Source organism: Mustela erminea, chromosome 12 (genome assembly GCF_009829155.1).
Source record: "Mustela erminea isolate mMusErm1 chromosome 12, mMusErm1.Pri, whole genome shotgun sequence".
NCBI lineage: Eukaryota > Metazoa > Chordata > Mammalia > Carnivora > Mustelidae > Mustela > Mustela erminea.
Window position 1 is genome coordinate 12,738,373 of NC_045625.1, and position 24,610 is coordinate 12,762,982.

Below are 24,610 nucleotides of genomic sequence, written 5' to 3' on the forward strand. Positions count from 1 at the left end.
TGCAGGCGGTGGAGGGTAGGGCCCTGGCCAGGGGCTGCCTCAGGAAGAGGGTCTCCTCCTTCCTTGTGGCTGCAGGCAGTGAGGGCTGGGAGGGAGGCTGAGCCCGGGAAGGGTCAGAGGGTCAGCGATGGAGCCTTCACCCTGCGGGCAGGATGGCCCTCTGAGCAGGCAGGGCGTCTGGCTGGGAGATGGGAAAAGAGGGGAGGGACACAGGAACCCACAGGGGCTTGGTGCGAACTGGGGTGGTTTTCGTCTGCTGTGCTCAGCCACCCAGAGAGCATAGGTCATGGGTAGACTCAGGGCTGACGTGATCAAAGGAGATTGTCAAAAAGGGGGCCCGGGAGAAGAGACCGCAGGGGCTAAGCTGGCTGGCGAAGGCAGCAGACACAGCAAAGACACCTGGGAGGGAAGGGCGTCTAAGGCCGGGGTACTAATGTAGACAATGGGGAGGGGTCTTCACAGGAGACCAGAGGGCTGTGGTGACCAGGCTGATGGCCGGAGGCATGGTGGAGGGGCAGAGTCTGAGGGGCGCTGGGCAGGCAGGCAGCGGTGTGGGGCAGGGGCCGAGCCAGGAGCAGCACAGGTCTGCGAGGTGGGAGGCAGCCCCTCCCCCACGCGAAGCCCCTGGGTTTAGAGACACCCACGGCCGAGAGGAACACGGGCGGGCTGGTATAGGTGGGCATTGACATGGGGTTCTGCTACACTGTGCCACGCTGTTCTTGAACCAGGCCTCCCACTGTTTTCAAAGACAAGCACAGGCCCTGGGGTTTCTCTCTGGGAATGCTGGACAGCCGGGGTCCAAGTCCCTGGCAGGAGCCAGACACCTGTGCAGGTGACAGACGGGAAGTCTCCATTGGGGATCTGATGAGACACATCCCTGCCCCCTGCTGTATCTGGGCCCCCTTCCGAGGGGATGGACTGAGGCCTGGCCATGCCCCCTCTCAGCCAGGTGTGAACAGGACGGCACTGACCCCTTGGGGTTACTGGGCGGGGCCTGGCTCCTGCTGAGTCAGCCCCTGGCTGCAATGCCCCCCCTCCACCTGCATGGGTGCAGCCGAAGGGGTCTGGGGGCTGCTTGGTTTCAGAGACCCTGGGTGGAGCCTTGCAAACGGGTCCGGCTCATTGAGAGCCACATGCGTTTCGGCCTTCCAGCCACTCGAAGCTTGGTTTAGCCGCTCAGCCTTGACCTGCTGGTGACACAGACCAAACTCCTGCCCCTCCCCTGGAGAAAGCATTCGAGCGAGGCAGGAGATGGTGTCTGCCACAGGATGTGCAGGAGCCATGCTGTCCCCCGGAGCTGTGGGACCAGCAAAGAACTCTCTTTGGAGCTTCTTGGGGCAGGAAGGGCCCTGCAGATGGCACCAGTCCGCTCCCTAAGCGGAGAGACCCCACCTGCTGGAGGCGGCGTTCACTCAGTAAGCTGAGACCGCCGCTCCCCGTGCTCTGGGAGTCTCCCCTGTCCACGACTACTGCCAGGGTGAACCCCGCGCTGCCGCCCCTCGGTAAAGCTCGCAACTCAAGAGTCACCCCTGGAAAATCTCCTGAGACACAGCTGAAGGGAGGTGAGTCAGGCTTAAAATAGCTAAATAAATCTTTAATATTTCTAATTGCAAATGTACAGAAATTGCACAGCCACACAGTTGTAGAACACCAACAACTTTCTCTGTACATTATTACATGGTTAAAAGTCACAGCCGGAAGGAGGACCTCCAGCCAAGACTCCGACGTTTGCATTTTTTTCTTTTTCACATACTTACAAAAGGGGGAACAAGGAGGTGGTGTGGGGCTGGGGGTGGCTTTGGGGCCAAAGGTGTAGAAAAGAGGGTCTGTTTCCCTGGACAGCCTGCCTTCCGCGGATGGGCGGGGGGCAGGGAGAGAGGCGTACCCCGGGGCAGATGCTCTGGGGGGGGGGGGTGGAGCTCTGGTCTTGGTTCCCCACCCCCCTTTCTGGGCAGTCGGAAAAAAGTCTTCACTTATAGGAAGTTTGGCAGTTTCCTTCACCCTAAACGTAAGAGTTAAGCAAAAAAGTCAGGCCTCTCTGTGTTGGCAGGGGAGGAGCGCGAGCTGTCTCTGGCAGACTCTGGGCCTGGGGCCCCACTGGGCCTGGGGCCTTACCTTACCAGAGCAGGGCCTGCCTTCCCTCCCTCCCCTTCCCTCTGGCCCTCAGACAAACCGGCCCAACCCTGGGACAAGGGTTCTGCGTGGCTGGGACAGAAGCCACTTTGCTGGTCCCGTCAGGGTGCATGTCCCCAGCAACCCATCCAGACCGCACGCTGCGAAGCCAGCAAGTGCATGCCGCGGGTAGGGAAACCCCAACACCCGTTCCCAAACCTCTTCTTCCTGCCCAATACTGTTCTCTAGATTAAAAAATAAAATACACACCATCGGAGAGCAGCGGTCCCGGGCAGCCCTCGGCAGCACCAGGACTAAAGACTATGTACAACCATTAGGTGAAATAGTTACATTACAGTCGAACACCAAGAACATTTACAAAAATTGTCAGACTTGCAATTCAGATAAAAATCTGTGAAGAGTCTGTACACTTTTACAGTTTTTGCACTAAGTAAATAAGGCTCTCGGCCTGAGAGCTCACAACCCACGCCAAGGGCCGCCAGCACCAGACCCGCGCTGGCCTCCTCCACCCGGGGCCCCGGGAACCTCCCCCGTATTGCTAAGAGGCGCTCAGTCCGAGGTTGCTCTACGAGGCATCGAGGCATTGGTGGGAGAGGGGTGGGGGGAAGAGGGGAGGAGACCGAACCAGAGGACGTCACTGGGGCTGGGCCCTGCCTGTGCAGGCAAGAGTGGGGGCAGCGCCATAGCCCCCACGGCCTTCCTTCCTGAGGTCTGTGACCCTTGGGGGGCCTGCCCTCTCCTCACCGGCCGATCTCTGGCCACACCGAACTGCAGGCTGCATCTGAGAGGCCCCTCCAGGGACACGGGCCAGGACGGGGTGCTGCACGATCTGGGCCACCCTTCCCGCACTCCCCGACCCGGCGGGCTCTGCGGGGACCTCGGCCCCTGGCAGCGGCAGGCCTCCAGTCCCAGGGCCGGGAAGGGCTCAGGCTCTTTCCGAGGGTCTCCCCGGCTTCCCGAGGCTGAGGCGGAGGGGATGGCTCCGCGGCCCTGCGGCTGGGCAAACAACCAGCTCTGGCCCGAGTTTACCCAGGGCTGGGGGCAGGGACAGGAGGGACCGAGAGACCCAAGCCCCTGCCCACCTATGTCCCGCAAGAGGGGGGAGCAGGGAGGGCTGAGAAGCCACAGAACAGCCTAGAGCTGGGGAAAGCCAGCCCCAGCCGTGCCCCTGTCCTGTCTGCAGCGCCTGGGTCCTCGGCTGGGGGCCCGGGAAGGGTGAGGAGGCAGCCAGCCGCACACACGGGGCCTGGTGCAGGCCGCTGCTGTCTTGGAGAGGGAGCAAGGCTAACATCCTCCAGGGCTGCTATTTCCCATGCAGTGCGCACGCTCAATTTAAAAGGCCCCTGTGTTCCAGCAAGCGAGCAAGCGGGCTTTTGTTTCTAATGCATACTGTGAAAGGAAAAAAAATCACAGTTATCCACCTTCTCAGGGCCTGCTGGCATCAGACTTTCTTTCCACCATCCATCAGGGAAGGTCGGCCTTTCTTTTGGGGTGAGCACCAGCTGGCCACTCCCCGCGCGGCCACCACGTCCTGGCGCGCCATCCCCGGGAGAAGGGCGGGTACCAGGCACAGGGCCATCTGGGCCTGCTCCGCCCAGATCTTTGGCTTTGGGGAGGCCCGGAGGGTCAACCTGGGCCCAGGGGGGCAAGTGAGGGAGGCTCTGGATCCTCTCCACAGAGATGAGGGCCCAGAAGAGCGAGCCAGGATCCTCACTGGGTCTATTTGGCAACATGAATGGCGGGGGGGCGATTTAGGGAGTCTGGGGACAGGTACATGGGAAGTCCTCGGTTCCTCAGAGCCAGGAAGGGTCCCCGGAAGGACTGCATGCAGGGGCAGGTGCTGAGGGCTGAGCCCTGTGGGGACAGGAACTCTGATGGTCCCACCCTCTCCCTGCCTGCCAACTGGCCCGGCAGCCCCGGGAAGCGACAGGGAAGCAACGGGCACGTCCCCCAGGGCAGGGGCCGGGGCCGGGGCCCCCGCCTCTTCAGTCCTCCACCTCTGCGGTGCTCCCCTCCGCACTGCTCCCTCCCGAGGGAGGGTGTAGGGGCTACATGCACTTGGCCAGGTCAAGAAAGAAAGGTGACACACACCAAATTCAATAACCAACAGAGACATATTTTGGCAGGCCCCTGCTCCCACCAGGCCATCCCCTCAACAGCGTGCAGTCTCCTTGGCCTGCACCGAACTCGCTTCTCGGGCCAGAAGAGAGGGGAGCGGGCCCGCGCCGCGTCAGTCTGTCGAGGCTCCCTCCGTGGCACCTCCTGGACCGCAGGTGGAGGGAAAGGGGGGGGAGCCTGGGCCTCCCGCCCCCGCGCTGGGGCTCCCCGGGCTGAGGTCTGCCCCGTGCCACCACAGTCCTCCCTCCTCGGGCAGGTTAACAGTGGCTGCTGTTTCGGAACTCGCCGTTCTCGGTAATCTGCAATTTGGTGGGGTTGGTGGGGGAGACGCCGTTACGGGCTTGCATGCTGTACCTCTCTTTCAGCTGCGTCAGGGCGCTCATGAGGCGGGCGTTGGCGGCGTCCAGCGAGGCGATGCGCTTCTCCTGGGGGCAAAGAGGGCCTCAGTTGGGGCCGCAGGGGGCTGTGCTGGGACAGGGGTCTTCCCAGGGCTGACGGTGGGGAGGACCCGGAGCCCAGGGCGTGCGAAGGGCGGGAAAGGGGCTGAGGTCGTGGGGCCGTGGGTGTGCGGGGAGGAGGCCGGGGAGCAGGCGGCCTCAGCGCCGTGGCCCGAGACCTTAAGCCAGCCTTCCTGGGTCTCTCACATCACTGCTTCTCCCCAGAGCGGCCTAGTGGTGTTGTCCACCAGGTACAAGGGTACGAGGTCTGTGCCCTCGCTCACGTGCGTGTAAGTGACACAGAGGTCACAGCTCCTGGCTGGTCCGTGCTGCTCAGAATCTGAGCAAGGCCTGGCCCTGTTCCTGGGTGAGTGAGGGGGAGGAGTGCAGGGAAGGCGAACGGAGGCCAGAGTGTCTTCTGGGCCTGCTCTCTCAGTCCCCCGGGCAGCCACAGTTCTGAACCAGAGCCCCTCTGCTCTGTCTGCCCAGCCTGCTGTCACCCCATGCCGTCCCCAGTCCCCTCCTGAAAGCTTCCACTCTTGGGTCAGTCCCCACCAAGTCACCCCAGTAGGGCAGGAGGTGCCCCACCCTTTCCAGAGCCTGTGCTAGTGAGCTTGTGATCCACTGAGACCCCGAAGCCGGACTTCTCGGCTCAGAGAGCCTGGCCTCCTGTCCCTCCCCAGCTTTTACAGTGGGGGTATGACTGGGGGCGAGGAGATGTCCAAATCAGCCCGCTCCTTCCCCCAGGTCCTTCAACACCTCTGGCTGACCAAAGGGCCAGAACCCACCTGGGCGTCGATGATCTTCTGTTTGGAGTCTACCGCTGCTTGCATCTCAGCATGGTCCTTCTTCAGCTCCTCCTCCACTGACATCAGCCTGTGACCAGACAGAAGGACAGTCCAGCTGGCACTCGAGGGAGCAGCTAAGGAGGTGGGGCGGGGGGAGGGGGCTTGTGGGAAGAAGCCATCACACGGGCACAGAGGGCTCATACTAGGAGAGCCTGTTCAGCCGGCCTCCAACCACTGACAAGAGATGGGTCTGTTCCTTCTTATACTTAACCTGCTCCAGACTCTGTTCCCAAATCCCCCAGAAGCCCTTGGAGGTGCCCATTTCTGGATGTTCTTCCAGGAGCCACGGTAGGTGAGGAGGGGGTTAGATCTTCACCGCCCCCCAGAGCAAGGCAGGGGGTGTAGTGTCAGAAGATCCAATCTATGGCATAGGGGGAGGATTAAAACTCTGCAGGGCTCTAGGGCTTTCTCCACCCACCCACATTCACCAAGACTACGCTAAGACAGGTGCGGCACTCGACATAGTGAGATGAATAGAGATCTCCATCACTCAAAAAGTTACAAGGTGGCAGGGATATAGACAGGCAGACAGCAGCCATGCCCCACACGGGAGGCCTGGAGGCCATGGGAACGAGAACAGGGAGTAGGTAACTGTCCTGGAGGGTGGGGTGGGGTATCAACAGGGTCTGAAGGTGCGGTAACGAGTAGGGGAGACGGGAGGAATGCCATGTGCAGAAGCCCAGAGCTAAGGCACGTGTGTGTCTGTCACCAGCTGCTCCTTCCCTGAAACCCCTCCTGGCCTCACCTCGTGGTGCACCTGTAAATCACAGTGGCTCATACCTACCTTCTGACTCTCTCGCATTAGTTTCTGGACTCCACACTCTCTGGGTCTGCCTCCTAGCTGGCAGGCCACCACTCTGCCGATGCCTGTTCCCCCTGCCCCCAGCATGTCAGGGCCCTGCGGGGTCAGTCCCAGTGCCCGTTGTTCTTGTTCCCCACGCTCTTCTCAGACAAGCTCACCTGCTCCCAGGGCTTCGTGCCCATTGCTACCTGCACAACTTCTCCAGGCCTGCAGAGCTGTAACCTAACCCCTGGGGGAGCCCCTGATGCAGAAGGAGCACGGGGAGGTCAACTGTGCTAGGGCAAGTACCCATGGGGCCTTGTGCGAAGTCAACAGGATTAGCCGTCAGGGAGCACTGACCAGGAGGAAGGGGTGAAGGGCCACACCAAGGGGGAGTTCCTTGTCACAGTAAGATCAGACACTGAGTAAATCCTGTAGGAAGTAGGGAGGGAGGACCAGGGAGCAGAGGGGCACCGAATGGCGTCAATCCGAAGGGAAATTACACTAGGGGAGAGAGACATGGGCTTCCAGTTGGTGGGAAAACAGGGACTGGGTTTACCCTCCTGCCATCAAACAATAATACTAAGAAACTAGAAATCCAAATGAAAATATGGAAAAAAAAAAGGCTTCCCGGCTATGATCAACAGGCAGTGCGTCCTAAGGAAAGGGAATGCGTGAGCTGAGCCCCGCTCACGGCCTGGAGCGTCCAGGTCAAACAAAAGGGAAGTAATGTCATGGAGCTGAGGAGAGCCAGGGAAGCAGTGCCCAAGAAGAAGACACAGGGAAAAGTCCACGTATCTCCTGAGAGTTCCCCTTGATTCTTCAGCTAGGGATGGGTCTGCAGGCCTGTGAGAACACAGCCAGGCTGGGGCAGGAACCACGGGAACATTAGAATAAACAACCCCAAGGAGAGCTCACACTCCTACCTGGCAGAGTAGAAAGACATATTAACACGGGGACATAAAGTAGACTCCCCAGAAGGAAAGTGGAGCCAGGTTAGGTTAAATTAGAGGCTGTCCAGACCCACCCCAACAAAGCTTAAACGTAAGCCTCCAAAGAATCAAACTAATTCCAAATAACCTCATTGTGTCCCAGAACAAAGCCTCAGAAATATTTAAAAGAACACAAAATATCCACACCTACATAGAAGTCACAATGTCTGGCATCCAACCAAAAATCACCAAGCGTAAGAGAAAGAGAAAAATAGAATCAATAACCAGGAAGAAAATTAATAAAAACAGACTCAGAAATGTCACAGACGACAGAATTAGTAGACGTTGAAACAGCCATTGTAAATATATTCCACGTGTTTGAGAAGATACAGAGGAAAGCCTAAGTATGATGAGAAGAGAAATGGACAGAATTTACACCAAGCTGAAAGTCTGAAAGTGAAAAATACAGTATCTGAAATGAAATGAAAAAATACTAGGTAGGATTAATAACAGATTAGACACTGAAGAAGAAATGATTATTAATCTTGCAGACACGGGGATAGAAATCACCTGATATATAATGGAGGGGAAAAAGTATAAAAAGGGGGCACCTGAGTGGCTCAGTGGGTCACACCTCTGCCTTTGGCTCAGGTCAGGGCCTCAGGGTGCTGGGATAGAGCCCCGCATCCAGTCCCGTATCCAGTCCTGCATGAGGCTTTCCACTCGGCGGGGAGCCTGCTTCCCCGTCTCCCACTGCCTACCTCTGCCTACATGTGATCTCTCTCACTCTCACTTTGTCAAATAAATATATAAAGTCTTTTTTAAAAAGTTTAAAAAGAACACACTGGAGCTTCAGAGTAATGTGGGATAATATAAAGCAGCCTAATGTATACGGGATGGGATTCCTAGAGGAAGGATGGCATACCTACAGATTCAAGAGCTCAAACCCAAGAAACATGAAGAAAACCATGCCGGGGGCGCCTGGGTGGCTCAGTGGGTTAAGCTGCTGCCTTTGGCTCAGGTCATGATCTCAGGGTCCTGGGATCGAGTCCCATGTCGGGCTTTCTGCTCAGCGGGGAGCCTGCTTCCTCCTTTCTCTCTCTGCCTGCCTCTCTGCCTACTTGTGATCTCTCTGTCAAATAAATAAATAAAATCTTTAAAAAAAAAAAATGCCAAGGATCATCATAATCAAATTATCAGCAATGAACAATAAAAAAAAAAAAATCTTAAAAAAAGCCAGAGAATAAAGACAGTTTAAATACAAAGGAACAAAAGTAATGACAGAATCCCTACTATTACAGTCTGACAGGGCCCAACTGGGACCACTGCCTGTTTTTGTAAATAGCCACACCACACGCACAGTTCTGCTCAAATAGCGTGGCTGAACACTTACAGAGGCCATATGGTCTTGCAAGGCCTAAAATATTTATTACCTGCCCCTTTATGGGAAGTCACCAACTCTTGCCCTAAAGTGACAGAGATATAGCTAATATGCCAGTAAGAAATAAAATACAATCATAAAAATGCTCAATCCAAAAGAATGCAGAAAAAAAGGAACAGAACAGATGGTAGGAATAGAAAACAGTAGCAAGATAAAGAGATTTAAACCCAATTATATTGATTATTACATTAAATATAAATGGTCTAAACACTCCAATTAAAAGGCAAAATAACTGCCAGATTAGATAAAAAGCGAAAACTGAAAAGGTGTCTACAAAAGAAACTTATTTATATAGAAAGACACAGATTGGTTCCAAGTATAAGAACAAGAAAGGATATACCTGGCTAATACTAATCAGAATAAAGTTGGTATATCTAAAATCAACATCAAAGTAGATTCCAAAGTATTATGAGAGATAAAGAAGGTGATTTTATAACAATAAAGATGCCAGTTCATCACCAGCACATAACAATCCTAGATGTGGATGCAGAGTTTCAGTGTACATGAAGCAAAAACAAAAGAAAAAAGAAATACACAAATCCATAATTACGATTAAAACCTTCAATATTCTTTTCTGAGTAAGTAATAGAACAATGAGCACTTAACAAGTAGGCAAAAAACTAGTAATAACATAGGAGAATTCAAACCATGCTACCAACAAAATCGATAAACAACATTTCCATTAGGGAGGAAGAACAGCAGGATGGGTTAGTAGAAATAATAAATGTACTAAGCAAGCCACTAAATTCAGAGACCACGCACCCTTCATAGAAGAGACAGGATGAGGAGGTGGTGGTTAGTTTGAGAAGCATTTCCATTCTTGAAACCACACACATGAAGAGAGCTGAGAACAGAGCTGGCTGTCAAGTGAACGGTGGATTTCTAGTCAGCCCAGTTATAGGCCCTCTGCTCATGCTAACCATTTAACAATGAACAAACCCACAGGTAAGCGAAGCAAACAAGAATTAGGAGCAGAGAAACAGGCAGCCTAAAGAGGAAGCACCTGGGAAGGGTTACTATAGCGGATGAAGTGTGTGTGTGGGGGGGGACGTCCTGGCTCTGGCAGGCCTGCAAAGCCTGTCCAGATGACGGACTTGAATCATGCAAACAAACAAGCTGCAAAACCCACAGCGTGTCCTCCTCAACCTATTACTGTCATGAAGAAGTGAGCATCACGACTGGGACACCATGGGACGGCCAGGATGCTACACCTTCACTGCACTCCCCGCCTACAGACACCCACGAGGGTGTACCCGCCCCACCCATGGGTGCAGACAGAGAGAGACAGCATGTGATATCCAAGCCATCAACAGAGATGAGAGTCAGCATCAAAGCCAACGGAGATCTTTGCTGGATCCCTCACCTTCCAACTCAATAGATCCCAAACTGGCATGGTTGGGATGCCTAAACTCCCAAGGACCCTAATCTCAGCAACTGGCACCAAGACACCCCGATGCTCTTGGTAGATATCTGGGGTCATTCTGCCTCCTTCTCCTTCACCCACTGAATGTAACTGACTTATCCCCACTTTTCCTGCCCTGAGTTGGGTCCTCACTGTGTTTCCTGGCACCTCCAATCCCACCTCCCCTGACAGTGCTCCCCAAGAGCACAGGACTCCTTCCAGGGGTCACAGGCCATGTCAGCTGGCCTTGGCTGACCTCCTGCTGGGTCCAACTCTGCATTCTACCATCAGTACACACTGATGGTGGGGCTCCCCACGCCCCAGGCTGCTTCCCACCTCCAGGCCTGTGCCACACTGTCCCTGTCCCCTGGGACACTCCTCCTTCCACTCCCATCTCCCCCTGCAGCTGATCAGCCCTTCCTCCCTTCAGGAGGGCGGTGCAAAGGTCTGCCCACTGTGTGTGTGAGTGGGGGTGGGGAGCGGGACCAGAACTGGCCCAGAGCAGGAGAAGGCTGTCCTCACCTGCTGATGATGCCCTTCATCTGGATGTCCTTGTCCTCCTGCTGCCGCCGGAGCCGCTCCTCACCCTCCTCCAGCCGCGCCTGGTACTCCAGCACCAGCTTCTGCGTCGTCTCCTCCTGGCACTTGAACAGGGTCTCATACTCTTCCAGCTTCTTGGTAGAGATTCGCAGCTTGTCCTGCAGCACCGCCAGGTCCTACCAGGAGGGCAGCGTGCCACGGGCACAGCACCCAGGACAGAGAGCACAGCCTCGTGAGCCCGAGCAGGAGCGCAGGGTGGGAGGGAGCCCAGCTCGGGATGTACCAGGGGTCTTCACCACCTCAGCCCACTGGACACAGTGAGGAGACGCCTTCGGGGCCCAGCCGGAAGGGCCAGGGTGAGACTCCAAGCCTGTCCCCGTCCAGGGCTCCTCCACTCCTAACTCCCACCCCTGCAGCCTGATCTTACAGCTATGAGGGAATGAAGATTCAAACCTAAATCTCAGAAGCAAGGATTGAAATAGAGCACTGAGTTTTTTAAAATAATAAACAAATGTTAAAACACACTCTTGAATATATTGAGATCTGACAGTGCCCTGAGAGATAGGGACTCCATGGGAGGGGGAACCGAGGCCTCAAAAGATTCTCCAATTCCATGGGGACTGACCCGTGGGGTGAGACCCTAGCCTCCCAGCCTCTACTCGACCATAAAGCAAGGGCAGTGGCATGGGGAAGTGAGGGGGCAGAGAGGCTAAAGGTAAGGTGGGGTTGACACCAAGGGGTTGGGGGCCAGGGTGCTGCGACAATATGGGACTGGGGAGGCAGGGGGAGCCTCTCCTGGAGTCCTAGGCAATGCAAGCCTAGGACTTTGGCAAAGGACCACCCGAAAGTTGGAAGGCAGCAAGTCCAGATGCTGGTCAGAGGCCCAGCCCCAGCCCAAGCTAAGCTCCTGAAGCAAAGCTGGACCCACAGGAGAGCCTGGCTGCAGGACAGATGACCCCGGCCCGTCCTAAGTGTTGCTCAGCCACCAGAGCCGGGTAGAGAGCATCCTTCCTGACAGAGGCAGTGCCACGTCCCCAGGGAGCTCGAGAGAAAAAGGTCTCCCCCGGATCTGCCTGTGGGGGTTAGCAGCAGAGAGGATAAGAGAAGCAGTAGCTCATTCAGCCACGGAACGGCAAGGAAAGAGGGCACTCCAGCTGCAGCCTGACCTGTGCAAGTCACAAACGGGACTCTGGGTCTCCGAGAGGTGCAAGAGCCCAGCCCCAGGCTCACAAAGGGAGTCAGGGCTAAGGCTGGCCCAACTTGCTGCCCAACCGAACTCTGGCTCTTGGAGCACCGAGCCCCGTGTCGCCCTGCCCCTTCACATAATTATGGTGAAAGCAGGTGGATGCAGTGGACTAAGGGGATGGTGGAGGGTGGCGGAATGCAGCATGGACGTGAACGTCGCCCTAGGCCGGGGGAGGGAGAGCTGCCCCCCTGACCTCCGTGCCCTTGCCTGAGAGGCTGCTAAAGGCTTTCCTAGGGCTGAGGCAAGGGCATCTAGGAGAGTGGAAGAAACGGCTGCCATTCTGAGGTGGCTCTGCACTGGGTCCTGCGTCTTCTGGGCTCTGGCCCGCAGGAGGACACAAGAACCAGCCATGGAACCACGGCAGTTGCCATGACAACAGGCAGAATTTGGGAGGACAGAAGCCCCCCCACTGCCCCACTAATTGCTAGATGTGTGTGGTGGGTGGAGTCTGGGTATTTCAGAACTGTTTCCCCCCAGCGGAAAGAAAACCTCTCAGTAGCAGTTGGACCCTTTACCTGGCTCTTTCTCTCTCATGTCCTGGTGGAGACAGGAACTGGGCAAGAGCCAGGCTCTGGATAGGTGCAAACCCAGAGTGGGGGGCCTGGTTGGGAACAGCCCTCCCCGCTGTCTCGGGGAACCATACCTCTCTGCCCCCTCATGCACGAAACTCCCTATGACGGTCTCCATGTGCCTCTCTGGCACTCCCAGCCCGCAAGTCCCAGCCTCGCAGAAGCTCGGTGGCCTGGTCACTCAGGGAAGGGGTTCCCAGAGGTCTGAGGACTAGGAACCAGAATCTGGATTCTGTACAAACTCCAGTCGAGCCTCACGTGCAGCCGGTACAGGAATTCTTAGCTCTAAGCAAAATTCCTCTTGCTGCTCTTTTTCCAGAATCCACGGCTGACGTCCGTATGGGGGACCAGGGGTGGAGAGGGAACTGGCCATACGCAGGGAACAAGCAGTACCTCTCATTCAGGGCTCGAGGGGAGAGAACGTTGCCAGTGGCCATAGGCAGGCAGCCCCGCCCTACCCCGAAATGCCAGGGTCCGGCTTTACCTTTTCTGCTTGGCTGAGCTCCTCCTTACTCCTTAGCCTATCCCTGTGGGGGGGGTCTGGGCCCAGGCCCTCGTCTTCTAACAACTGCGCGTTCATGGTCAAGAGCCAAGCGGCTGTGCGGTCCAGGGCATTGGGGCTCACGGGTGAAGGGCCCTACAATGAAACACAGCTGTGAGGGTCTGGAGGTGGGGGGCACCAGGTGAGTCACAGGGACAAGTGGCTCAGGGACATTGCAAGGGTAGGGGACCTCCAACCGGCCAGTTACTGATACAGTCCCCGACTCAGGAATTCTCACTCCTGATGGCAGCCTGGGCAGAGTCAGGAGCCCAGGTGGCCTGAGTGCCCCTCTCTGCCACCCAGGTGAGAGCAAGTGAGCTCAGCCCGGCGGGTGGGCGGGCATTCAACCCAGAGCACATCTGTCCCACGTACTGTCTGTGGCCCCAGGGTGACACGAAAGTCCTGGAGGCCAGCTCAGAGCACAAAGGTAGGGGTGCTGGGGGTCTGGTCCTAACCTGGGTGGGGCCCGGAACTGGAGATGGATGGACCCCTCCCCTCTCTCCCTGACCCCAGCTGCCCCTGGGAGAACTGGCAGAAAGACCCCAAGGCCACACTGTTCCTGGTCAAGGATTCCAGCAGGGACCGGTGGGCCTCGGGGGAGAGGAGAGGTGGTATGGGTGGCAGGCTGGTGGGATGGGGCCACGTGTGGCCTTGTTCAGCATGGGATGGCAGCTGAGGACAGATGAAATGACCAGGAGGAGCAGCACGACACGGGTGGGGTATGACGGCCCGGTGGCCCGAGAGCACGGCCTGCCCTTGGACAGCACCACTGACCTGCTTGTGCACTGCACGAGGCTTCAGCTCCGGGCTGTCACCCTTGGACGAGGATGAGGGCTGCCGAAGCCGGGCTCCGGGGCCAGCCCAATCAGGCGAGGCCGACGCCAGGGTTCCACTCGAGGGCCGCGGGTACTGCAGGGTGCTCAGCAGGGTGGGTGGCGTCCGGCCGCGGGGCGCGGGAGGTGGCGGCGGGGGCGGCGGCGGCGGCTGGTCGATCCTCCGCTGGGGGCCGGCACTGTTCTGCCGCGGCACCGTGGGCTGCCCGCCCTTCTCAGTCAGTGACATCTGCCGCCGCGCCAGCTCCCCGGGCCGCCGTGCCAGGTCCTCAGCGGCGCTGCTGAAACTTCCCAGCTTGGCAGCAGCTGCCAACTCCTCACTGTTGCTGTGGGAGCTCAAGGAGCTGTGGCCCTCGGAGCCCGAGTCGCCCAGGCCACGAGGCGAAAGTGGCAGGCCGGCCGCCATCTGGTACACGGGGTTCTGGAAGGAGAGTGGCGCCAGTAGCTGGGGCCGGCCTGGGGCGCCCTCGGAGGTACCCGGCGTGGTCGGTGTCTGGCCTGCCCGCCGCACCGTGGCCAGCCCTGCCAGGCTCGCTGGGGCTGCCCGAGCCGGCCACCCGGCCACCAGCTGTGATGCCGACGCCTGCCCATCGGCGGTGAGGGCGTCGGGGCCCGCCGGGGAGCCCGCCTCCCCGTCCAGCGTGCGGGCATCTTGGAGGTCCACCATTGACAGGCTCTTGCCACCATTGGCCATCTGAAGATCAGGCTCGTTGGCTTCCGAGTAACTCGAGCTGCGGGCAGGTGAGGGCTGGACCCCGGAGGACCTTGTGACAAAAAACAAGTCCTTGTTTTCGGGGGTTGGAGACGGTAACCGGGTGAAATCTATGAGACTGCAGGGAAACAAGCACACACAGGGAAAGAAGGGGGAAGAGAAGAGCTGTTGAGTGCGGCCAAGGCGGCTCCAAACCGAGAGCCCCGCCAGCCTGCCGGGGCCTGGCAGCCTGAGCACGAGCCGGGGCTGCGGGGGGAGGGGGAGGCAGGGCAGGGGAGAGGAGGTGCGCGGGCTGCAGAAGTGGGCTGGTCTTGCAACCAGTGGCCTGGCTGCAGCACCAAACCACAGCCCCAGCCGCAGCCCCTGGTGGAGGCCACCTCAGGGACTGGGCGGCCAGGACAGCCGCTCCTGCACAGCACCTCCCTTCTAGGGGCCGGTGCTGCTAGTTCCAGGCCAGGCAGCCCGGCACATCCGTTCCTGGTTCAGCTACACCTTGGGACATTGGGTGCCGCGGCCTGGAGTGTTCTGGAAAATTCCCCCTAGCTAAACCCAAACCCACAACGCAGTGGCTCTCTGCTATCCAAGGGTCTGACTTCAAAGCCACAGGGGCTCCTGCAGCCTCTTGCCTCTTGTTCCTCCCCAGACTGACAACCAGAATGGGGACCTAGTGAAGCCTTACCCCCCACCCCCACCCCTACCCCGCCCAGCCTCCTGCTGCCACCTTTGTCTGACTGGCAGGCGGGGGCTGCTGTTCCTGGCAAAAACAAGGAATCAGAGGAGGTGTGACTCAGGCAGGGAAGGTCTGCACCTGCAGAGGCAGGCCGTACCCTTCCCCCAGTCCCCCAGCCTCTCCCTGGCCCCTCCCCGGAAGCCGGCTCCTTAGAAAGCACAATGTGGTAGATCAGGTGGGCTTCGGAGGGGAGGTTGTAGGGGTGGGGTAAAGAGAGCTCTGAGCAGGCGGGGGCTCGACTATGGGGGGCTGGAGTTGGCCCAGCCTGGGATGGAGAGGTGCCTGGCTCCCTCTCAGCCTGAACTGAACTCTACCGAAACTGCTTTGTCTCGCTCGGCAGCTTGAATGAATGGACGGACGCCCAAGGCTCACAGGGAGCTGGGAAGTGGCATCCAGGCCTCTGCACCGCTGGCCTCCTCCCCGGCCTCCAGTCCTGGACACCACACCCCCAAGGTTCCTGATCTCAGTGCCCTTGCCTGCTTATAGGCCTGCCGCCGCCTCAAGACAGGACCAGACTCCCAGCTCTGCTGTCCAGCCTTGTCCTTACGAGTCGGCCCAAAACGGCTGCTGCAGGGGAGGGCATGAGTGGGGCAGAAACAGTTCCCCATAAACCCAAGTCTTTCAAAGGAACATCCTCATTTTGATATTAATATTCGAGAACGTTCTGCCTCCCTGTCTACCAACTGCTTTATTTACAGGTCACTGTGCCTTTGGGGCGAGAGCTCAGACTGTGGTCTGGACCTCCGACACCTCCCCTAGTTTCTGGAGCTCCCAGACTCAGAGCCTTGCAGTCAGTCACCCTGCACATGCCTGAGTGCTACTTCTGGAGGTTGATTCAGACGCAGGAAATACCAACAGAGTATTCTGAACACACGACTGGGTAATCTAGACGTATTTGGGACCAAATGGTTCTTCAGCAGAGCATATTTCTCCAAGTCTTTGTGTTAGTTCCCCTACGTAGAAGGCCTTTCCCACCAATGGAAATATTCCTTTTCCTCACGAGCCCCAAACTATAGCACCACCTCCTCCAAGAAGCCTTCCCTGATTTTTCCCAAATGGAGGTTCACTGACTACAGCCTGCGTAACACATTTCAAGTCTCATCTAGCTTATTTTATAAACATTTGTGTAGACGTCCTCCTCCCCAACTGGGGCTATAGACTGCCGCACCTTGCCTTCACGCGTACCCCACAATACCCGGTACGCCTAGCAGGTCTTACCCAGAGAGGTCGCTCTCTATCACCATTTTCTGCAGTCCGGCCGAGATGCTGCTACTGCCAGAGCCAGGAGTGGAGGCCAAGTCGTTGGTCCCTGGGAGTTGCCCACTGCCCGGGGTGCTCAGTGCTGTGTGGACATCCCTCAGGATTCGAGGCAGGGGCCCCAGTTTGGATATGATGCTCTGCAAACACACAGTAAGAGGCAGGTGTGATCTGTGGGAGCCACTTGGGAAGGCCAAGTGCTTTGCAGCTGCAGAGGAGCCCCTTGGAGAGGCAGGCCCTGCCCTCCCCCACCTGTCAGATCCAGCAGGTCTGGGAAGCGGCTGGGAAGGCCAGGAATCTGCACATGAACATTTTTCCCAGGCCTCTCAGTTATTTCTGGGAGTGAGAGAGGGGCGCAAAGCCCAAAGGGAAAAATGGTGACCCAGCCCAAGCCTTCAACCCGGGTTTGTCCTATCCCTGTGCCCCAGAGAGGGGAGCCCAGGGGGTACCCCAGAATCTGCCACAGTGACAGCTCCTTCTCTGAGAGGCTTCTGGGATGCCCTCTACTTATGCACTGGCTTCCAGGACTTTGTGCAGAAGGAAAGTGTGAAACTCATGTTGTCAACACAGCACAGACTTGAGAAACAGACAGCTCAATTTCAAATCCTGGCTGCACTGGCATCAGCCATGACGGCAGCAGCCACCATCCGTGCTTCCACCTGCTGGAGCGGATGTAGTGGTCGGAGGCCGGCTCAGGAACTCAGCAGGCAGTGGCCGATAGGGAGTGACCCCTCTGGTGCCTCTTGCAGCCAAAGGGCAGTGGACTCCCGCAAGCAGAAAGAGTGCAGCAGCAGAGAGCTGGGATGAACCCGAGAGTCCAGCGACAGTGCGGTGGCCTGTGTGCTCCTGTTCCAGACAGTGTGCGGCCACCAGGTCACAGCGGTGATGCGGCAGGACTTTCAACAGTTAGATAGAAATGCATACTGTGGGCCCACCAAAGTTCCCGCTTGACCACGAACACGAGGAAAAGAACTCTGTGCCTGCGTGTGTACTTCACCCACGAGCAGAGGAATCTGGAGAGGGGCACACCAGAGGGCCCTGAGTGAAACTGTGATAGCAGCAGGGAGGCCTTCCAGCTCTGTCTAGGCAGTAACTACTTTAGTCAGGTCTCGTGAGGTCCCAGAAAGCAGAAGATATTCTGGAAGCGGATCCTGCAGGCCTGGCCCTTGCCGACAGGAACCTGTCCACCGTGTGGGCTAGGGCTGCGGGGCCAATGGGGGGACCCCAGGTCATGGAAGGTGCCTGCCAGGTGGCTGCAGCAGGGTTAGAGGTGGCTGGGGAGTAAGATTTTCAACTGATGGTCAAGGGCAACTGTGGAAAGGTCTACGCCTTCCTGCCTGACATGGGGAGGTACTGCATCTTCAGTCTACATTTTTCATGTCAGTGGCCTTAAACCCTGAAGCAAGGACATTTCTGGAGAAGCAGCAAAAGATGATCACATTTCTCACAGGCAGGGAGCACACCGTCCACTCACTGCTGAGTGTGCCCAGGCAGAGCGAGAGCCCCGGTGCACAAAGTGGGCTCCTGTGGCATGTGCTGGCCAAGTGAATGGGACACGCCCCTCCCAGGAAATGGGGCCCAGAGCCCCCCAGCGCATGTTGACAAGGCCTGGGCTGGCACCTCTGGCTCCAGCACCTGGGTGGGCAAACACTTTTGCCCCCCGAATTAGTCTGGAGGAGGACCTTTCAGCGCTGCGGCAGCCTCTGGCCCAGCCCAACCCCCTGCAGCCCCATGGGGCCAGGCACCTGCTCCAGCTGGCTGACGGCCTCCCAGAGCAGCGAGTGCAGACTAGAGAGCTCCCGGCCCAGGTCAATGTAGCCCTCGAAGCCGGCCGTGTTGGAGACGGTCTCAGGGTTGGAGATCTCCAACAGGAAGCGCTGCATGTTGGTCCACTCGTGCTCCAGGAACTGGTTCATGAATGACATGTACTCCTCCTTGCTGCCAAACCTGGACGGAAAGCAGGCAGGTAAGAGCTCCGGGGCCCCGCCCAGGAGCCTCCCTTCTCTGAGGCCCTCCGCCTCCTCCACTCCCAGATCCCTCCGAGCCCACTGCAGAGGCCTCCGCGCCACTCACTCCCCTAGCCGGCCAATCTGTTCTGACTCAGGGCCCTCGTTCCTGGCTAAGCCCAGAGACCCTTTTCGGGACCTCTTCTCACAGGACACGGAACACTCTGTGGCCCTCACTCCCCATTCACTGCCGGTCAGTCTCCTTCTTTTCCGCCAGGCTCCAAAGGCTTGATGTCTAGATGCCTTTCAGTGCATGTCTGGCAGGCCTCTCTGCTGAGCTTTTGGACGTGCACATCCACATGCCCCTGGCCTGGCCAAATGACATCCGCTCTGTTGCCCCAGACCCAGGCCCTGCCACCAAGCTGCCTATCCTCAGGGGGGACACCACCATCCCCCAGATAGCTGAGCCAGAAGTCTGGTGGTGTCCGGCTTCTCGCTTCCTCACCGGTGAGACCTGCTGACTTTTATCTTCCAGTAACCCCAGACCCCACAGCCACTGCCTCCTGTACCGCCACCCCTTGCCCCCAACACTTCCGCCACAGTTTCTTCTGTGGGCGGGAACCTCCGCTAGCCTCCTGGCCCCGGCCCCCAGCTGCCTGCTGTGCTCCCTCCACGTGCCCCTGACGTTCAGGCTGACGGGTTTAGGACCCCGAACGGAGGACAGCCAACCTCCCTCTTGCTTCAGGCTGTCCAGGGGCTCTCCCTGCCCCACCTGCACCTCAAGTCCCTGTGACCTCTCGCATCTCGCCTCCCACTCCCCCTGGCCCGGCGCGTGACGAGTCGGGGATGCCGGCACATGGTCCTCCCAGGGCCTGCCACACCTCTGCCTCTGCTTGCCTCGTCCTGACACACGGCAGGGGCACGTCTCCCAGGACCACCAGCCCAGGCCCCTCCCAAGAGGCCTGGGCGTCTCTCTCACTGCTCTGCTACTTCTCCCACATTCCTTCTCCCTGGGGAAGCAGGGGTCCGGGAGGCTGGGGCCAGATGTGACTCAGAGCCCCACACAGAGATGCCTACATAGGGCCCCATCCACACTGCAAATGAGCCCTTCTGTTTCCCCCCACTGGCCCCAAGGGACAGCTAAGAACACTGAAGTGCTTTCTGAGCAAAGACATCCTTCACGGCATCAAACAAGGACAGTCTGAAACAACCTGAGAGCCCAACCATGCCAGGCGGGTGACGGAAACATGGGCCATTCTCCCTGGAAGGCATATTAGTCATTCATTGCAAAATGAGGCTTATGAATGTTAAGTACACGGGATAATCCTTATGATAAAATGTTAATTCAAAAAAGCAGAAGGAAAAAATATCTCCTCTTCTCACCTTTGAAAATGAAGGAAACGTACCCAAATGCCATGTACTTTCTGTAGGGGGAGGATGAGGGGTGGAGATTTCGCACAACAGGGACGGGAAGAACTGAGGACGGCGGGGCCCTACATGGGGACCGGGCGCCGCCCAACTCCAACTCATCCCCGCGCTCCAGCCGGCGCCCAGACTCCGTCCCGAGGGGTGCCCGGCACTCACTTGGCGAAGTTGGCCAGGTTCTGGGTGACCTTGGCGATGAGGGTGAGGGTGCGGGCGGTGCGGTCGTCAGGGTACTCCTGCAGCAGGTTGAAGAGCGAGGGTGACATGATGGCGGGGCAGAGGAAGCGCAGGAACAGGGAGGCACTGATGAGCCGCTCGCTGATGTCGGGCCGGCCGCGGCTGCTGCACTCCTGCCGCCACGAGGCAAACACCTCTTTCAGCTCCCGTGGGAAGACACTGAGGGGACAGAGGACGGGGAGCCAGTCAGCGGGCAGGGTGCCGGGGCAGGAGGGTGCACAGCAGGGACCCAGGTCTGGGCCTGAGAGCGGGGGAGCACAGGGGAGCATGGCACAGCGAGGGCCAAGGGAAGGCTTGCTGGAAGGAGCAGGATAGTTGAGCTCCAGGCAGGGAGGTGGGCTCTTTACAAAGGGGCCGAGAAGGGAGAGGCACGGGCACAGAAAGGCCAGGTCTCTGTCCCAACAAGAACCAGTGGCAGTGGCTAGCCTGCCCAGGGGCTTCACCCTCTGCCTCCAACACCAGGCAGGGAGGAGAATACAACTGGGACCGGCCGCTGTTCCCTGGATGCCGTCACTGGCTGCTGAGACTCACTCCCTTTGCTTGAATCACGTGCAGGAACTGGACGGCTTCAGCCGAGCTCAGAATGATCAAGATGGGAATAGCCTAATCACAGGATGACAAGACAGCTTTCCCCTTTCTCGGCGGGAAGGCAAATGGAGGGAGTGCACCCCCACCCACCCACGGAGGGCCAGTGGGGGTAGACAGGGGTCCTAGCACCCAGCTGGGGGCTCTCTCTGCTGAGCACCCACAGCCTGCTACAGTCAGGACCCACTGGCCAATCTTGAAGTGGTTTCCCTAGTCTTTACCCAGAAAAGAGATGCCTCCCACCCCAGGAAGGACCAGGCTCAGCACTGCACAGACTCTACACCTGGCTCCATCACTGGCTCTGTCCCTGGCTCCATCACTGGCTCTGTCGCTAGCTCAGGGTGCTCTGAGCAAGTGCCCAGCCCTCCCTGACCTTCAGCTCCCCCACTCTTACAATGAGAATAGGGCCTGCCCTGCCAAGTTCACACGAACATCTCAAGGCCGTAGGAAGCCTTAATCAACTCACAAGGCTTTTGCCCAATAAGCCCAGCACCTGCCCAGCAGGCTCTCCACAGTGAATGAGGCTGAACCCGCAAAAGCATGCCGGAGAGACAGGGACAGGAGCAGGCCAAGGATCCCTAGTCCTGGCCCTCGAAATGCCTGACCAAGACCAGGCATTTCTGCCAGGAGGCAGCTGTGGAGCAATGACATCTGTGGAAGGCCTGTCCAGAACAGAAGGGTGCCTCTGGGCGTCTGACAAATATCACAAAGAGGAAATGGGAAATTGTCCACGGGTGTTTCCCTGTGTCCCACACCCAGTCTACCCTGGGAACGGGCGCTGGAGGGTGAAAGCACAGCCCAGCCCAAGGGCGGGAGGTATGTTCCCAAAGCGTTCAGGGCTGTCTCACCACCAGGTCCCGGGATCACTTCTGGCCCAGCCCAAGGGGCCAGGCTGACCCTAGTTGGGTACCCTGTGCAGCCCAGGGGCAGAGGACATAGTAGGGGAACATCCATTCTGCTGCCTCTGGCTGTTCCCTCTGCTCCCTGCCCGCGGCTCTCACTCACCAAGCAGGCCTATCTCTGCTAGTCTTTCAGGAGCAGCAAGCTATTCCTGGGCCCTCCTAGGTCCAGCCCTGAGCTGGCAGATCCAGCTGCCCCCAGGGAGTTCCAAGTATATGCAGGAAACAGATCCGGACATAGGCACAATCCCCCTCTGACCGAAGTGCTCAGAGGGGGTGAGACAACCATGTTGGATACCATGAAGGGGGGCTGCTGAGGGGAGGCAGGCATAAGGCCTTAAAACAGGAAGGGAGGTGGCGTGTGGTGGTGGGGCTGCGGCGGGAGGGAGGCCCTGCCCAAGAAAGGAGTGAGGTATGGCGCGGGGGACAGGTGGTGGTGGCAACCCTGTGGACAGCGGAGAGGCCTCGCATGAAGCCATCTGCCTGGCCCTGGAGGGTGCCTGGACGGGTCCTTGCCTACCTCGCTCCCCACGCTGAGGCTCCGACACCTGCGACAGCGGCCGGCCCACAGACGGGGCCCCCTAAGAGACTTGGTGATGCACTGCCCCATCAATTCTCCACCCCATGTCCTGCACAGATTCTGGGACCCTCTTCTACATCGGAGAGCCCACCAAGGACCAGGACAGGGGGCCAGGCAGGAGGGAGGTCCCCTCCCAGAGCCACCACTTGGGAGCTACGTGAGGTTGCAGCTGGGCCACCAGTGCCCTCATCAACCCTCCGTTCTATCATGTAGGAGTCATGGAGGATGGAGCCTGAGGGCCTTGGCCGGCACCCTGCGGGCACACTGACACAAGCAGGGCCAGGGGCACAGGCGGCACTGACCAGTAGGAGTTGATGATCTTGCAGAAGGCCAGCTCACAGCACATCTTGAGGTTGCCCTGGTGCTCAGGGAGGTCGGCGGCCGAGCACTTGCTCGGGTCTACTTCGCAGTTCTCATCCGACTCATACAGCGCTTTGATGAACTCACCTGGGGCAGGAGGCAGCGAGAGGGCGTAAGGACTGGCAGGGGCGGGCCTCCCACCACCCGCGGCTAGCCTGCACCCTCCCTACCTAGCGCGTCCTGCAGGTACTTCTGGCCCACCAGCTTGAGGTACTCCTCGATGGCCTTAGTGGCCAGTGTGTTCTCCCGGAAGATGAGGTGTTCGTTGTCCCCGCAGCGGTCCACCTCTGACATCATCAGGTCGGTCAGGAAGTCCTGGGAAGGGAGGTGAGAAGAGCAGATGTGAGCAGCCCGGACCGCAGGACGCAAGGATCCCAGCCCCACCCCCCAGCCAGAAGCACCCACTTCTTGCAGCTGGTCCGCTGGCGGTACCCACCTCCCGGAGCCGCTGGCGGGTGAGCACGGGCAGCCCACGGAGGGCAGACAGCTGGAGGTGGGGATGCGAGAGTGGGTCCAGCTGCCACATGGAGCCGGGAGCCAACTGCACTGTGGTCAGCCCCGCTGGACTCAAACCCTGACCAGGCCTGGCCAGGAGACCAGAGCGGATCTCCCTTCCCATCGCCAACAGCGCTAAAGAGGACACATGGGCCACCTCCCCTCCACTGTATAAACAGCTGCCACGATCCTCCTGCCCGTGACTCTGGCGGGGGCTCCCACACCAGACAGACTTGTTCTGTGCCGCCCCACAGGGGGAAGCTGTCCAGACACCCTGGAAGGCCGTGGGCCATGGCTCAGACGGCGAGAACACAGTCCTTGGATTGAGCGGTGAGGCAGCCCCTCACCGCTGTAGGTCCCAGGCTTCTGGAAGACAGCTGTGAACCTGAGGAGTACAGGTCCCCTACACAGTGTCACAGGGAGACCCTGGAAGGAGCCTGAGCCCATGCCCTCTCTCCTGACTCTGAAGATGAAGTACGGTGAGCCTGCCTCCCTTGGGAGCCCCTGCCTCCTCAAGCCCTCAGCCAACCCTGGGACCTGGGGGAGGGGAAGAGAGGGAATCAGAGACCTAGCGGAGGGAGACAGAGGTGGCAAGGCAGCCAGCATGGGCCGGGGTTTCTGGTGCCCTGGAAATCCCTCACACTAATATGCACCGCTTTGGGCCCTTTGAAATCACAAGTGGCCCCTGAAATAGAGAAATCAGTTCTAGGTGCAGGAGACCTACCGGCCAAAGTCGGGGAGGGGGAGTGGCTGATGCCTCTCTGGGTATCACACAGCCCGAGGACCCCTTCCTGCCCTACGGATGAGCTGTAGGGCCCCCTTCTCTGAGGACACAGAAGCAGAGGCAAGTACTGCCATGGGGCCTTGCAGCTCCACTGGGCTCCGGCTCCCGGTCACAGGTCTTCCTCAACTCCTGGGGTGGGTGCGGGGCCCAGGCTGGGATGAGAAGCTCTCTTTAGAGCTAAAACCCAATGAAGGGAAAGAGGCACAGAATAATAAAGTGACCTGTCCAAGTCCACACACAGCTACCTGGGCCAGATCTGGAGTGGGGATGGCAGGGAGAAACCCTGGAGTCCAAGGGCAGGAAATCTACAAAGTCACGGCCCTGGAGGGCGGACCCTGGGGAGAGGGCAGGAAGGTGCTGAGGTGCCCCTCACACAACCTTTTATCTCAGGATTGCAGGGCCCTTACTAGACACTCTGCCTCTCCCCCAGAATGCCCCATTAGTTCCCAAGTGTTCAGAGAAGAAGCTCACAGGCACATCACCCCAGCTCAAGTTACTTTCCATCGTTCTGCCTAATGATCCCCCAGGCCCACTGAGGGCAGCTAGAGCCTGGCGTCCAACTCCCTCCACGGTGGGGACCACGAGCCTTATAAACAAAGGTCACCGCAGAAGGAAGTCGGATTGCCAGGCCAGACTAGCCCTTGCGGTTGGGTCTTGAAAGAACAGACACAGCAGTAGAAGAGACCTCGCTCACTCCCTCTCTGGGGGCTAGGGGATCCCTCAGTTCATTCGGTTTCCCAGCAGCCTACTAACACTTACCAGAGCTTGTCCAGCCTAGT

General features: G+C 58.5%; 1 protein-coding gene across 11 annotated transcripts in view; it reads right to left on the reverse strand.

Moving 5' to 3' along the window:
* Nucleotides 1-1,573: 1,573 nt before the first annotated feature.
* The window catches only part of DAB2IP (DAB2 interacting protein), a 186,691-nt gene continuing 163,654 nt past the window's right edge, over nt 1,574-24,610 (reverse strand). For 9 of the 11 annotated variants that reach the window (XM_032308607.1, XM_032308604.1, XM_032308611.1 and 6 more), the window contains 10 exons: nt 22,723-22,867; nt 22,495-22,639; nt 20,051-20,287; nt 18,266-18,467; nt 16,482-16,660; nt 13,763-14,651; nt 12,932-13,084; nt 10,615-10,808; nt 5,477-5,564; nt 1,574-4,676 (listed from right to left, as the gene is read on the reverse strand). In XM_032308607.1, the coding sequence (XP_032164498.1) occupies nt 4,509-4,676; nt 5,477-5,564; nt 10,615-10,808; nt 12,932-13,084; nt 13,763-14,651; nt 16,482-16,660; nt 18,266-18,467; nt 20,051-20,287; nt 22,495-22,639; nt 22,723-22,867 (2,400 nt within the window). In that variant the 3' untranslated portion in view covers nt 1,574-4,508. The remainder of the gene's footprint in view (nt 4,677-5,476; nt 5,565-10,614; nt 10,809-12,931; nt 13,085-13,762; nt 14,652-16,481; nt 16,661-18,265; nt 18,468-20,050; nt 20,288-22,494; nt 22,640-22,722; nt 22,868-24,610) is intronic. The other 2 variants (XM_032308606.1, XM_032308605.1) reach the window with 2 other exon arrangements.